The 16803-nt window shown below is 38.0% G+C and overlaps 1 protein-coding gene across 2 annotated transcripts in view; it reads right to left on the bottom strand.

The window, feature by feature from the left end:
* NRG1 (neuregulin 1) overlaps nt 1–16803 on the bottom strand; it is a 224298-nt gene that overhangs the window by 162706 nt on the left and 44789 nt on the right. For both annotated transcript variants that reach the window (XM_078148157.1, XM_078148158.1), the window contains exons 4-5: nt 11911–11961; nt 6511–6561 (exon numbers count right to left, since the gene is read on the bottom strand). In XM_078148157.1, the coding sequence (XP_078004283.1) occupies nt 6511–6561; nt 11911–11961 (102 nt within the window). The remainder of the gene's footprint in view (nt 1–6510; nt 6562–11910; nt 11962–16803) is intronic.

The raw sequence follows: 16803 nt of genomic DNA, 5'->3' as shown, positions 1-16803 counted from the left end.
CAATACTCCAGTGACTACTGGCCAAGTATATGACAAAGGTGGAGTGCAGAGGAACTGTCACCTCTCTATTCCTAGACTCTCTACCTTCTTAGTGAAGTCCAAGCTTGCATTTTTTTTCATGGCAGCTATATCACACTGATGCTTCATGTTGAGGTTACAGGCCACTAAACCTGCCAGATATTTTTAAAGGCAAACAAGTGTCTAATTGTGCCATTTCTATCCTATACCTGTGATATTGATTTTTGCAACCCAAGTGTGAGAATTTACAATTAGCCCAATTGAATTTAGTGCCTTTGATTTTTCTTTTGGGATACTGATGCTGTTAGCTAGTACATTAGCTCTTCCTTCCAAGTGGAGTGGTGTCATCTGTCAATTTCATTAGCATATCACATTTAAGAAGAATGAAACTATCAAAGTGGTTTCCCAGGTGATATTAAATATGTGTAAAGATTAACAATAGATTTGAAAACAACTCTTTCCATTAGCTTGATTTTCTTCAAAGAAGATAATGCCAATGATTTTGAAATTAATAAAGCCAACAGTTCAAGTCTGATGTACTAACTGGATCTGCATCCTTACTCCCCAAGGGATATAATACTGTGCCAGAAGTTCTTAAATTTTAGAGATGAAATGAAGACTTAGAGTGAGTTGGTGACTTGGGAACACAGGGTTTAAAGCTAAGTAGGATCTTAGAGATTGTCTAGTGCCATTTAATTCTTCACATGAGGAAGTCAATGCCCAATTGGTCTTTGGACTCCAACTCCGGGGACATTATATCAACCTGTCCCTGACTTTTTTGTGATGACCCTGCAAAGTTGAGAGTGAAACTATTATTATTCACATTTTACAAAAGAGAAAACTGAGGTTCAGAAGGCTTACATGAGTTGCCCATGATTACATAGCTAAGAAAGTAAACAAGGCAGCATTTGGAGTCAGGTCTCTGGACTAGAAGTGGAGTGCTCTTTCAATTACATGAGACCAACCCAAACATTTGGAAGTGGCTCATCTGGGAATGTAAGGAACATGAGGGACAGAAGGCCCATGAAGATGGATATAGAACCTTAGCATGCAGCTAAGTATGTAGCTCTTTCTGAAAAATAAAAATAAATTATATACATCCTTCATAGATGCCTATGCAGATAAAGAGAAAAGAGAGGAGCTCCAAGACAGCCACTGGACTGTTAATATTTATAGTGAATGGATTGGTGCTGTCTACCAATGGTGCCTTGATGACACTGAGCACCAATCACACAGACAGCACCCATGGTCTAGAAATAACCATTCTGCCATCTAGTCTGTAGCTGTCTTCCCAAGGAATCAGAAAGACAAGGTTACCTATGTTGGGTGATTTTCTTTTTAAGTGGCTCTCATTGCTATAGGACTGCTGGTGATTTCTTTGCCTTTCTATATGCAAGTTAAGAGTCCTCTGACCCTCCTTCTCCATAAGATGTTCATAGAAATCTTCAAAACCAACTTGCATCCAATTAGAATAGGAGCAGCTCCCCAAAGGGAGCTATTTGCTCACTATTTGCCACTGACAAAAAATGAAATAGAAATCTCTTTCTGGCTCAGAATTGTTTAGGAAAATTCCCAGGAGTCTTGCCCATCAGTAATATGGGAAAGAGAGGCTGCAGCCATCAATGTAATAAAGCAGTTGGGGATCCAAGCCTTGCCAATGATCCAGCAAGCCCTGATCTGGAAGGTACCAACATCGTTAATCAACGTCCCACTGGTTTGCTTTTCCTGAGTGACATCCCAACAATGGCTTCCCAGAGAAGCCTGATGTCCCTTTAGGTTGCTTTTTGCTGGGTATCAAGTCCAAGAGGAGACTGTCAGTTGTGGTTAGAAAGTTACCCAGAGGGAGCAGCTAGTGGAGCAGTGTGTAGAGCACCGGCCCTGAAGTCAGGAGGACCTGAGTTCAAATCCGGCCCAGACCAAACACTCAACACTTACTAGCTGTGTGACCTTGGGCAGCTCATTTAACCCCAATTGCCTAAAAAAAAAATGAAAGTTACCCACACCACATTGTGCGATGACTAACGTTGATAGACTTAGCCTTCTCAGCAATGCAAGGACCTAAGACATCTCCAAAGGTCTCATGATGGAAAATGCCATCGACATCCAGAGGAAGAACCATGGAGCCTGAATGCAGATTGAAGCGCTGTTTGCTCTCTCTTTTTTCTTTTTGGTTTTTTTTCTTTTTTCATGGTTTCTCCCATTGGTTCTAATTCTTCTTTACAACATGACTAATATGAAAATGTGTAATATGAGTGCATATGTACAGCCTATATCACATTGCACACTGTGTTGGGGTGGGGGGAGGGGAGAGATGGGGAGAAAATTTGGAACTCAAAATCTAATGGAAGTGAATATTGAAATCTAAAAATAAATAAATAAATTTTGAAAAAAGAAAGCTACCTAGATCAGTCCTTTTATAATGCATCTTCAATAAGATGCAGAACCAGTTGCAGAAGCAATAAAGTGTTCAGTAAGCTCAAGGACAACAACCACTGTACTACAGACTGCCTATTTGAAAAATAATAATAATAAATTAAACCTGTTCAAAAATCCAGGACAATGGTCTTGCAGAAAATAGACTGAAACCAGCATTTTACACAATATACACCATAATAAGCTGCAAAAGGATAATTCTTTATCTAAATCTAAAATCAAAAGAAGTTTTTTTAAACATATATCTACATATCTATATATTTATATCTATATCTATATCTTTATCTGTATAGGTCATGTCACTTTTTAAAATTAAGGAGACTGGAAGTAGGCATTTTGCACATCTATGCTGAAGGGAAATATTCTGACTCGGAGTCTAGAAATGTTTCCACTCAACTACTTTGCCTCTCTAATCAAAGGGTTGATTTGATCACATCAATTTTAAATAAAGTTTGATGAGATAAGGTTGGCAAAATCAGAGCAAATTTCCATAAGTAACTGGAATTTTAAGGGGAAGAAATAGGTTAGCTATCTTTTTTCCAGGTTAACAGCTCTGCTAAAAATGAAACAAATCAGCTCATTTTGGTAAATGTTTTCAGGTTTTAATATTAGGAAATACAAAATCTAGCCTACAGGTTTATTCCATACCACCATAGTCAACAAGCAAATAGAGGACACTGATGGAAATTTCAGTACTCAAAATTCAATTCAGTTCAGCAACATTAAATAACTACTATTAAAAAAAGAAATCTATGTTAAACACTAATTTTTTTTAAATGTCTTTCCTTGGGGAGCTTATATTCTGTGGGAGTGATAAACCATGTAAATATGAAGGGTATATTAAGTTTTATAGACACATGGAAAGAGACTGGGGGTGGGGCTGGGGGCACTAACACACGGGAAAATTCAGAAAGGCCTTGTATAGGAGATGGAGAGAATTGGAACTTCTCAAAAGCAGAGGTCAAAAGAAATTAAAGCTTCTGATTTCAGATTAAAGATATAAACTTTTAAATCAACAATATTAAAAATTCTGAGAGTTAGTTTCACTTTAAATTTTCCTTAATTCTAGGACTTTTCTCCTTCACCACACACACACACACACACACACACACACACACACACACACACACCCCAAGAAGTTACAAGGATTGGTGTATAAATGCAGTACAGAAAATATATATATATATATATATATATATTTTATCATAATCCCCAGAGGAAATCACCCTCCCTTGTTTTAAATAACTAAATGTAGACATTTCAGGCATATCCATGCTACTGGGGTGAGAGAGGGGAGTCAGATTTCACACAATGAATAGAGCTGTGGAGTAAGAAATCCATTTGGAGTTTCTGCAGCTAAGACAAAACAGGAAAAATGTGATTTTCCCTCCATAACTGCTCAGATGTGCTTAAGGACAATGCCCATCATTCCTGCTAACAAAGAAAGAAAGAGTCCCAGTTTCAGGAGACTAAATCACTTTATTCACTAAATATTGCAGGGGAAATTCACATCAGACAAGGTGCCAAGGAGAAACCCTATGATTTGGTTTCAAATATTAAGCACTTTGTAAAACCAAACAAAAACACCCAGTGAATGGCTATCGAGATCCAAATGGACTATAATTCACAGACACCAATTAAGAAATCTGTACAAAACCACTGCGCGAAACATAAGCTACCACCAAGACCCAAATAACAGAGCAAAGAAGGATAGATAGTCCCTCTGATTCTAGTAAATTCAGCCAACTATGCCGGGTAACCTGCATCTATGTAAATGACCCACGCAGCCAAATGGATCATATCAGTAGGGAGTCAATACAGGTAAGAGATGGGATCTATCACAAGAATGGTCAAAAATACTAGATAATCCTATGGCCTGAACACTGTACTCATATCACATATCCACAACTACCATCCTGCTACCTTGGAAGAAGGAGGACTACGGTCAGATGATTCTCAAATAGGAAGAAAATTGGATTAATCAATATATGCTATAACAAGTTCTAAATGGCATTTAAATAATCCTGGATAGATCAGCAGATATACGCACACACACACACACCACGCACACACACACACACAAGCATGCGTGTTTGTTGTTGTTTAGCTGTTTTCAGTTATGTCTGAGTCTTTATGACCCCATTTGGACCCCACCTTTAAAGATGTTGGAGTGGCTTGCCATTTCCTTCTCCAGCTCATTTTAGAGATGAAGGAACTGAGGCAAACAGGGTTTAAGTGACTTGCCCAGGGTCATACAGCTAGTAAATGTCTGAGGCCAGATTTGAACTTAGGTCTTCCTGACTCTAGCCCAGCACTCTATCCATTGTGCCACCTAGCTGCCCCATAGACATATTTAACCATGCTTGCCTCAGTTTCCTCAGCTCTAGAATGGGAATAATTGTAACACCTATTTTGAGGGTTGTTGTAGGGATCAGAGAGATGATAATTCTAGAGCACTTAGCATGGTGCCTAGCACATCCTACACTATAGAAATGTTAGCTGTTGCTGTTAACTATCCCATGGTGGTCAAAGAGATGGAAAAATATTTTTAAAAAATGTGAAAGAGGCTTCAAATCATTCACAAGTACAAATTAAAAGAACTGAGATTTCACTTCAATACCCATTAAATTGACAAAGAGGATAAAAGCCAATAGGCAGCATTGGACTGCTGAGGGAAGACAAGGCCCTAATTCACTAATGGTGGAGCTGTAAATCAGTACAACCAGAATAGAAAACAATTGGGAATTACATGAGAAAAGTCACTAAACCACTCACATCCTTCAACCAAATAACCCCCTGCTCCTGGGTAGACAATCTAAGCAGGTGAAAAGCAGAGAAATACTGTACTGAAGTGTTCATGGTTTTATAATAGTTTAAAAAAGTGGAAGGTAAGACCTGTAGCCAAGTTTCCCTGGAGCTAAGGCCTGGTCTCTGCCTGTTATATCACACCGTTTCGCCACTCCTTAATGGAGTTTTCAGCAAGTGCGTTTCTTGTCATATGCATAATGCATGTGTGTATACATATCCACACATGTAGGAAAATACCCATGTGTGTACACATATATGTATCCATAAAAAGGTATATTAATTTGTTGTGTTTCTCTCATATTTTGATGATTGTGAAAAAGGACTATTTCTATCTAATTATGCAAAGTTTCTCAAACTGAGCAAAGTTCCCACCGTTAAATAACCTTCTGAAAGTTGATGGAGGCTGTTTAAGTACAGAACTCTGTCCCAGAGGTCTGGTAGGCTACTCCTACACTTACTTTTACTCAATACCATGTCAGCCCTACATTGTTTGTACTCATCTTCCTCATAAGTATCTAGGAGTTTTTGCTAGCCTTTCCTAATTTCCTCAGCTCCCCTGGTACCTAGATAAGAGCAATAATTCATCTCACAGGAACAGTACCCTTACAAGACACATTCCACATGAAAAGGGTAAAAAATAATCAGCAACTGTGGCCAGGAACTTGCCTTTAACACATTTCCCAACTAGTTGCTAGCCACCACATTTAAAGTATGAGCATCTATATATCATTTGTCCATCCCATATATACCATATTGTAGAAAAATGGCAGAGCTACCAAATCATGGAGATATCTGCATAGCACATCTCAGGCAATGAAAGAAAGAAGCTGAAATCCCAGTCACTCAAGTCAAATCAAGTCAATTAATATTTATTAGATGTCTACTATGTGCCTGGAACTGAGTCAAGTATTGGTCCTGACATGGCATTTGATTATTCACACAAGGACATTTTTCAGAGGCTAAGCAATGAGCTCCCAGCCCTGAAGGCCACTGGTCTAGTCTATCAACCGTATATAGGAGGTCTCCATTCAATTATATTCACACATACTTGGTAGAAGACAGTGCAGAAGGAAATATAATTCTAGAACAGTCCATCTCCACCATTTCCAAAATCCTTCAAGCTCTACAATGAAATATGGCATTAGAACTGGCATTAGCACCAGGCTGAAGATGTAGATGAACTTTAAAAGTCCTTGAAAGTCATCACAAAACTGTGGTAAAGGCCAGTTAATGGAATGGTTGAGTACTTACATGAAGAAGTATGGATCCCTTCTGTTGACATTGATATTCTAGTGGGGTACTCTATAAAACAGAAAAAGGCAATGAGGAATTATGGCATCAGGCCAAGCAAAGGTCTCCATTGCAAATGTGCCATGCTCAGACAGATCCCAGGAAAAGAAACCAAGAAAACAAAAAGTGGAACAAAAGCATCCATGATTTAATGATTCCACGGTCAATAACAATGGTGCTTAGTTGAAGGCCATAAGGGACAATATATGCAGCATAGACACAAAAGAGGCTTCAGCAGAGACGGAGAGGCAGGCCCCTAACTCCCAAATGGACTCAGCATCTATGAGAGCTGCAGTTTCCATCACAGAGAAGCTCTGTACTCCCCACTGAACAGGATGCTTATGAGTAGGGTCAATCCACATTAACAAGCAGACACAACCAATTCCTTTGACTGCTAAGATCGTCAGGATTGATAAAGATCTAGGAATATTGGGAGAACTGAGCAAAAATGCTTACTTTACTCTGCCATCTTGGATCCACCTACTGGGATGGATAAAGACCTGATGAGATCTGGTGACACGGGCCTCCTTGCTGTTTCTTGTACAAGGCAAGGTTTTTTCCCTTGACTATGCATATTTCTTACAAAGATTTTGTTTCTTTTGTTTTTAAATTAAGGAGGAGGAGAATGGTGAGGGAATTTTTTTTTTGAGAAAAATAAACAAATCTAAGAAAAAAATAAAGTCAAAGAGTCATACCCGTCTAGATAATCTGTAAGGTCACTTCTAGCCCTAAGCATTTCATCCTAAATTTAGAATAACAATAATATTGAGGAAAGCGGAAAGAGTTGAAGGACTGAGAAGGGAAGGGGATAGCTAGAATACAATGACTTCTGGTAGGGAGTGTAAGAGAAGTGAAAACAATTCCCAGACATAATATATAATCTGTGGGAAATGGCTACATGTACAGATTTGTTGGCTACCAGGGCTGCATGAAAAGCTGGTGGAAGATCTTCCTTTTCCCTTTGTCCCTTAACTCCCCATCATTGAGTCATTCATATTAACAAGCAGGAGAATGGGAAAAAAAATCAACAAAGACACCCTGTCAGACTCTTTTTTTTAAAAGTTTATTGGTATATTTTATTTTTATAACACATTTATTTTCATATTTTTGCCTCCCCCAGCCCTATCCTGAAGAACAACTTTTTTTTTGATCAAACAAGACAAAGAGGTCAGGGAAGCAGTCCAGAAAAAATAGCCAACATATGATCCAGACTGATGGCATAACCAATGTTCCACATGAATTGTCACTCCCACTACAAAGGAAAGGAGCTGCCTGCATTCTCTCATTTCTCCTCTGGAGGCAAAGATGTCTTTATCATAATGCAGAGGAATTTCTAGTTTTTGTTGCTTTTTATTCTTTCCATTAGTATTTTTCAAGTCCACATGTATATCGTTTTCCTGGTTCTTATTTCAATCTAAACCATTTTATAGAAGTCATCCCACTATTCTCGCAATTTTTCATATTCATTGTTTCTTGCAGCCCACTAATATTCCATCACTTTCACGAAATGAATTTGTTTAGCCTAAATGATGGGCAACTGCTCCAGTTCTTTCTGCTATCATAAAAAGGTGTATATGGGACCTTATTATTTTTTCATCATTGACCTTCCTGGGGTATATGCCTAGTAGGGGAATCTCTGGATCAAAGAATAGGTATATTGTACTCATTTTCATTGTATTATCTATTATATTCTACTGATCTACTTTTTATTTTTCTTTTCCCAAACTAATAGCAAATACTTTTGAGAACTGCTGCTTCACAATATAATTTGAAAGTTTGGAAATGCTATCTGTCCACACTTCATTCTTACTTTTTTTTTCAGTATTATCCTTGAGATTCTAAAGCTTTTCGTTGTCCAAATACATTTTTGAAATTATTTTCTCTAACTCTAAAAAGTAGTTTGATAGTTCAACTGGTATAGCACCATTTGTAAATTAATTTTAGTCTGGTTACCAGTTTCATTATATTGCTGTAATCCAGATGTGAGCAATGAGTATCCTTTCAATTATTTAAGTTCTTATTAAATTTCTTTAGTGTTTTGTAATTGTATTCATGAGTCAAGTGTTCATTTGAACGCTGATTTTCAGATAGCTTATTAATGTAACTCTTTTGATGGGACTTCCCTTTATTAATTCTGTATACATTTTGGTATTACAATAAATAAACATTGATGGTTCTATGCATTTATTTTATATTTGGATACTTTACCGAAGCTATTAATTGTCCGATTTAATTTCTTTGCTGATTCTCTGGGGTTTTTCTAACTAAATCATCTTATCATTAGTTAAAAGAAATCTCCTCTTTGTCTATGATTATGTATTTAATTTCTTTCTCTTGTCTTATTGTTATCTCTGGCATTTCTAGAATTAAGTCCTATATTTATGGTAAAAGCTTCCAGTTTACTACAAACAAAGTTAGCTTTGGTTTAAGATAAGTAACTTCAACATATTAAAAATGACCCTTTTGGCCTATGATTGGTAGCTTGTTTTTGGTTTTATTTCAGTTTTTAGCATAAATGAATGTTGCATTTTCTTAGAAGCTTTTTATCTGAATTTACTCATATAATTGCTTAGGTTGGGGTTTCACTTTAATATGATCATCAATATGATCAGCTTTAATACGTTACTTGTTTTCCTGTTACAGAATCATCCTTGTATCTCATATAATTCCAACTTGCACATGCTAATTTTTACAAAAACATTATTCCTCTAATCTTTGGTTAATATTTTATTTCAACTTTTGCAACAATATTCCATATTGATGTCAGTTTTTTGTTCTCTTTCTCTGCTTTATCCTTCCCTGGTTTAGGTATTAGAACTTATTTGTCTCATAGAGGGAGTTAAATAAGGTTATTTTTCCAAATTTATCAGATGATAAAACAGATCAAATAAAATCTGGTATTTGTTTTATCTGATATTTAATTGATCTTATTTCTGTTAATTTGGGGGATATTTTGGATAACCGGCATCACTTAAACATCTGATATATATAACTATAAATTCCCATACAAAATTGATTATTTTTTTTTAGTAGGACATGTATCCTTTTCTCCTTTCTCTCCCCCTCCTCTCCACATTTACACAATTCCCCATTTTGTTATACCCTAAAGAAAATATTAATTTACTTGTCAAAGGTTAGTGGTTTAAGTTCAAATAAAGTGTTCAACTTTGATTATCTTTTCATAAAATTTCTCTTAAAGCTTTAACCTTTTAGGTCTTTTTAAAAAATCACTTGATAATCTCTAACATGGTCTTTCATTTAACCTTTATGTGAATCTTCATTATTAAAAAACAAACTAGACATGAGAATTGATTTTATTAGTCTTTTATGTATAAATGTATTTAACTCCTTGTGCTTCAGATGATTGAAGGTGTTTTAAATCTGAATAACCAATGCACTTGTCTCCTTTTTTCCAGGAATGCTCAAATGCCATTCTTTTACCAAACACCCATTTTTTGGTCATTGGTCAGATTTGTAGGATATATTGTTTTAAATTGTAGCTTGAGCTTTTTTGCTTTTTAAAATATACTTATTATTCTCTCCTGAGACTTTCCTCAGAATGAAAAACAATCTTAAGTGATTTGAATTGTCTTTCCTTCATATTTAAATATATGGCTGATTAAAAACATATTTATCAATTATATTACTAAAAGCAAATACTCCATGCCTGGAAGTTGATAGCATATTCTCTTTGGCTGGTGAATATCTGTAGATTTTCTCTATCATTGCTTTTCTGTGTTTATTCAGAAGTACTAGATAGAAGTTTGAGTTGGGAGGGAGGGTTGTTATTTTGGGGTTTGGGGGACATTATTTCCTGAATTATATAATTCAGATTTTCAAAATAATTTATTGTATTCTCCTGGATAACATATGATTCTTAAGTTATCTCCATATACCCTGTCTCCAAGATTGACAATTTTGGCAGACAGAATTTATGTGTCTCCTTAATGCTGTAGCTGTTCATTTCATAGGTCCACAACATTCTCATATTCACTAAGTAATATTGGTTATTTTATTCCGTGTTATAATAGCTGCACAATATACTTTTATGTCTTTTGGAGGCTTTAGGGATTTGGTTATATTTTTTGATCCCATATCATTTTATCTGCTTATAGACTACATTTTAATTCAGGATTTTTTTTTCTTGACCTGTGATCTTGCAGCTTTTCTCCTGAATTTGGGAATTTTCCTCATCCTCTCATCTCTAGACTTTCCACAGCTGCACAGACTTCCTGAGGCTGAAATACCAAGTCATGTCAGCCTCCTTGCAGTAGGGGAGATGGAGGGGAAATAGATGGAATCCACTTCCCTGAGGAATTTCAAGAGAGAGAGGAATGAACCCAGCTGTGTTTCCAGGCCCCCTTCTTTAGACCTGAAGCTTTGTGACTTGTAACCTATGACTTCAACCTATGACACCATACATCCTTCCAAGTGTCTTTCTGGTTCTTCTTCTTCTAGTCTCAGTCCATTCCATCTTTCCTTACTGTGGCTGTATAGAATCGGTGTTCATGACTTCTTAGAGCTGAGTATTTCAGATGGAGTTACTGACATGAGGGACCCTTATAATCAAATTCCAAGTCCTAAGCCTATGAGCTTGCTTTGCTCACTCTTTGGGGTGGGCAAGAATCAACTGGCATTGGGACACTGAATAAGAACTCTACGAACAAGTTCTCAAACCGTAATTCATGAGGATCTTCCTTGTACATGACTTCAGTCTTCTTAACTTGTGGAATCAGCTATAATTACTATATCTGGCCCACAATTCCTTGCTTTTGAAGTTTTCAAGATGGAGATGTTTACTGACAGCAACCATATTGCTGATCGTATGTTCTCAAATGTGTAGTTCAGATCCTGGCCAACAGGTCAGAAGTTGTCCTATGAATCATGTCCTAGAAGAGACCCTAATAGTAATTACCAAATTTGTTATTCAAAAGTTTGGCCAGATCATAGTATCCTGGCTTCTAGTGCTAAAGGCACCAGTGTTGTGGATTCCAATACCATCTACAAAAATCCTGTTATTCGAGTATGTCTGAACAGAAAGTACTGGCGTATCAGGGAGACAGAGGGGCCAATGGCCACAACTTTAAAACTATCTATGGAAATCCTCCTCCTCCTCAGACTGGTTTCAGAGTTCAGGTTTTGATCACAAACATCAGCAATTGTGGGCAATCTTCCCCAAACTGAAGCCGGAATGGGAGCCAGAAGGCAGACCATGCTTGATGAAGTTGTTAGTAGACAAGGAAAAGGAAAAGGAGGGGGGAAGTTGTGAAGGCAGAAAGGCTTCTGTTTAGTAGAGGTATAGACAGCAGGCAGGTTGGTGAATCCAGGGAATAAAGCTGGATGATGGCTAACTTTACTTACCTGAGGGCATGCTTGCTCTTTCAGTAGATGCTGGCATGCTAGTTACAGTCTCTGCAAAACACAAAGGTCAACAAAATGTTATGCCACACCATCAAATGCCAGCCATAGCCAGACTGGTGCATAACAGCAACGTGAGAGGAAGGAAAGAAATGCCCCTGGGAAGGGGGAACCCAACACTTGGACTTCATGGAGTGAGAAATACAAATGGGAACATGATTCGAGCTGGTTTCTTCTTTCTTGGACAGCAAGCATGAGCTGAGTTAAGTCAAGATTGCTAGGAAGAATAAATCATTTCCATCTGGTTCAATGAGAGCACACAAGTAGCCCAGATGTGGCCTGCTCCTTGAGAAGGCATGTGGCAATGTCCCCTTTGGAATAGTCAAGAGAGGTGGCAAGAATACTACCAGCAGGATTTCTTATTGCAGGTCGTGGGAGAATTGCAGCTTCTCAAGGGAGAAAGCCATTTCCAAGTTGGGATCATTGGAAAGTAAGTCAATTTCTAGCAGTATAGACTCATAGACATTTTCTCCCTTATCCATAGCATCAGCTTCCACTGACGGTAAAATAAAACCTTTCTTCAGAGGATCATGAGTCCATGTGTGCAATATTGAGTTAAGTGCTCTTGGGAGCCACATCAGTCTAAAAAAACCTGACTAAAAAAAACTTGCCTTCTTGCCTCCATCATGATGCTGGTGGGAACATCACTAGTAGTCTAACTGGCACTACATTCTGATATCCTGGAAAGAGTTTATCTGGATCTCTGAACCAAATCTCTGTCCATTTATATAGATTTATCTGAAGGTCCAGGAAACCACCTGGTAGAGTCAGGAAAATGGGCCAAATTGCAGTAACTGGAGGCATCGGTGGTCAGAAGACCAAACAGTTGTGTCTGGGAAAGCAGAGACGTGCCACTAACAAATATTCCTACATCAACAAAATCAAAAGAGTTAGTACCCAAGGTACCTTCTAGCTGTATGCTTTCTAATACTACAAAGATTTTCACTGGCAAATCATAGTCTAACAGAATAAGGATGCCATCTAGCCAAGAATGCCTTCTGCTGTGGATTTTTTCTAACCATCTAGAAATTTTCTGTAGTGGTAATTAAGTTAAATACACACATTCACCAAATTATGTCTTCTTTAGTTTTTTTTTATCATAATAAGCCACAAGACAGCATTGTATAAATTAGTGATGGGGGGGTAACTTAAAGATAATCCTGTCCAGCCCCCTTTTTGTGAGGAAACTATAGCCCAGAAGGTGCAAGTAACCTGCTAAGGCCATATCTGCTAATTAATAGCAGAGCTGAAATGTCAATATTAGCATTCCAGAGCCACCACCCTCTCTGTTACACTCTGATGCATACAGCAGGCTGGATGGCTCAACCCCGAGTAAGATGCATATAGGCTTACTACAGTCTTTTAGTGGATAGCTCCCCTATTCATCCAGTAGCTGAAAAGAGCTAGAATGGGCCATTTTTGCTTATACCATGACAGTAGAAATGGTATCATGTGCCTCATTCCAAATAGAATAGGGCCACAATACTCCAAATTCAGAATTAAGAGCTCGTGAATATAACAGAGACTAGAAATATCTTTTTGGCAAGACAACGCTGGTTCCTTGGGCTCAGAAGTCGATGTAGATACACATTCCTCAGGTGTCAAGGTCAAACAACCATGAATGTGTTGGGAAGCACATTTTTCTTCAAGATTTCAATGAACCCACCAAAGTAGGCCTAAGATGTCCAGGACACAATCAATGAAAACCAGAACAAGAGAATGGAAGTTCACTGCTATACAAGTCTTTGGGGCTCCCTCAGGTAGCAAGGACTAAGAGATTTTCTACTTTCAAAGCTGTGGCAATCTAAGGTGGCATTTCTGAAAAAATATTCAAATAATTTTCTTTCTTCTCTTAGAATTTAAAGAACAAAGCATAGACAATCAGCAGCCATCAAGAGAGAATGGAGTCTTTTTTGGTCTAAAAAAAAAAAAGCAGCTTTCCAAGCCAAGTGTCCTTTTGGAAGAGAAGGCACTCCCATGGTCCATCCTTCAGAGACACAGCAGACATTTACCTGAGGCTAATGTAGTAAGCTCTGAGAATATAACATGGCACTCTTACTCATGAAGACAATAAATGTTCTGTTGGTTGTTTCTTCTTGTTCAATGAATGGATAAAAGAATATAACAACTATGTCAAAAGTACTAGGGAAGGGAACAAGCATTCATTAAGTGCCTACTATGTGCCAGGCACTGTGTTAAATACTTTACAAATGTTAACTCATTTGGTTCTCACAACAGCCTTGGGAGGTAGATGCTACTTAATCCCCATTTTACAGTTGAGGAAACTGAGGCAGACAGCGGTTGTGTGACTTGCCTAGTGTTGCTCAGCTATGATGTCTCTGAGGCTGGATTTGAACTCAAGTTTTCCTGATGCCAGGCCCAGCACTCTATTCATTGCACCACCTAGCTCTCAACACATTGAGACAAAAAGACAAAATGTTTTTCAAGCCTATTAACATCCTCCTTCCAAGATCATCATTGGCCCTGTGTCTCTCAGAGAAAATAGTTTTAAAATAAAGAGGAGGTAATCACAGAGAAATTGGGAGCAAAGAATGTCTTTAAACCTACCTCTCCCCCAAGAGAGACCTAAATAGCATATCTGATCTCAGGAATGTATGTATTCCCTGCAATAATGTAAATTACAACTCACCAAGCCTATCCATCCTGCAACTTTCATCCAAGTTATTTTCCTAAGTCCACCAAAGGAAGTCCGCCAACACACGTGTGAACCTCCTTGCTTCCCCTTGGCATCATGAAGCTAGCAATGGAATACATAGGTTGGGCATCCCTCAGCCCTCCTTCTTGGTGTGCAACTGTTCTTTCTCCCCACCCCCAACCCCTCGATAATACATATCTCGGATGTGTCCTTCACATGACTTTTCCAATATAAATCCTATTTTACAGCATGTTGCCATCTGTGCACACCCTTTATGCATATTCTCTATTGTCCTTTAGGAGATCCTCACCTTTGTTTCTTAGGATACCATAGCATTTCATAACTCATAGGCAGAGTATCACCAGAAGGACGGATTTCTTAATACCTCAAAGATACTCAGCCAAAAGAAAAAAAAGCTCTTCCTAATTCCCCTAAAGCCCAAATGCACACCCAATTCTAATCATCTCTGTAAAAAGGAGATTTCTAGCCTGCAGTCAGGAGAGTTACATTTCAAGCTCATAGTTCAAAAGCAAGGCCTTCAGGCAAATTCTGTCCATAAAACTTCTTGGGAAAATGCAAACTCAGAAATGATCATCACCAGCCATGACTTGCAACTTCTTTGGTTCCAAAACAATTTTACTAATGAGAAACTCTCATTTTGCTCATAAAGATCCTGCTGCAGAAAGTCTGTTTGAATATTATACCGATTGTCATTCCTTTTAGAAAATAGATCTATCCTGCCAAAAGCAAAATTGTAAATCACTAAATCTAAGTCCCACTTACAAGAATAAGCAAAATGTATTTATGAACCCAGGCTTCTTGATCTTTTTTTTTTCTGCCAGCCACACACTGTTCCCTGAGGAATTTGGAAAATGAAATGTGTTCATATGTGCTGGGTGGCCCTTTCATTAAGCTGAATTAATGGGAACCGCCATCAGCAGCTGCCTGCCGCCAAGTGACTTGTGCTGAAAAAACCAAGGAAGGGGAAGGGAAGGGACCTGTGTCTGTTTATAGCATTTCAATAACATTATCCAAATGAGCCTGGATTCAGGAAAAATGACCCAGTTTGGGCACAAATCCTTTATAAGAAAGGCATTTCTAATGATCACAGTCAAGCAGCTTGTTTCTGAAGATTCTATCATGAGTGTTGCATGCTGAAATTGACAAATTTTACACGATGTGTGTACACCCAAGTCACTAAAATTGTTCTTAAAACATGCAAAAGTGATTGGGGCTCTCTGTAGTTTCTGAAAACAAAGTATGCCATCATTCTGGGGCCAACAACTTATGACAATCATCTTTTTTTTTTAATTAATAGCCCCTTTCTTAAAAATTAACAAGCACTAAATCCAACATCAATTTCCATAAAGTTGATGAGAAAAAGTCAATTGAACATAAAACCCCAAAGCTCTTTGACATACAGCTTGCCTTTCCCTTTAAGCAGGTAATCAATTCCACATGTTATTTTCAAAGCCAGCCTGCTTGTCTCTGTTTCCCACTCTTCCCCTTCGTGTAATTTTTTATATGCTTTGAGGATCCCATTTTCTTATTTCTCTTCCTTTTTTTGATTATTTTTGGTAGCCCCATCATTATCTCTCCCTTTCACCTCACTTCTTCACCACACCCAGTGGCAAAAGAGACAATCCCCACTTTGGACACATCCACACTTTGAGTCTATCAGCTCTCTGCAGAAGGTGGAGAGCAGATTTCATCCCAGTCTTCTGGAGATGTGGTTGGGCAATGCAAGCTTTTCTCCAGGTTCTGCTCATTTCACTCTATCAATTCATACAAGTCATCCCAGGTTTCTCTGAAACCAATTAGGATAAGCATTTTCAAAGGGGTGCAGGTACACAGCTCCATACAGCTTTTAGCCATTTGAACCTCTGAAATCCACTTCTAGTTTCAGAATGAAGACTCCCAGCTACACAACTGAGGGGTTTTAGAAAACCTGTCAACAAACAAGCCTGCAAATATGCCAGAGATAAGGATCTGAAAGGACATCAACTCTTCTTATTACAGTCTTGTTTCTCTGTCTTTTGGCCATGCCCCCTATAGAGCATAAGACCATTTGTTTTCCATGATTAATGGCAGACCCATGACCGACACACCCAAACCACAGCAGTTATAATTACATTCCCAATTCAGCTGATATTAGGAAACTCAGTCTGTTATCAAGATGA

This window comes from Phascolarctos cinereus, unplaced genomic scaffold, assembly GCF_003287225.1.
Source record: "Phascolarctos cinereus isolate Bilbo 61053 unplaced genomic scaffold, phaCin_HiC Scaffold_9;HRSCAF=440, whole genome shotgun sequence".
NCBI classification, from domain to species: domain Eukaryota; kingdom Metazoa; phylum Chordata; class Mammalia; order Diprotodontia; family Phascolarctidae; genus Phascolarctos; species Phascolarctos cinereus.
The sequence above is the reverse complement of the archived record's forward strand: the minus strand, read 5'-3'. Positions and strand labels throughout refer to the sequence as shown.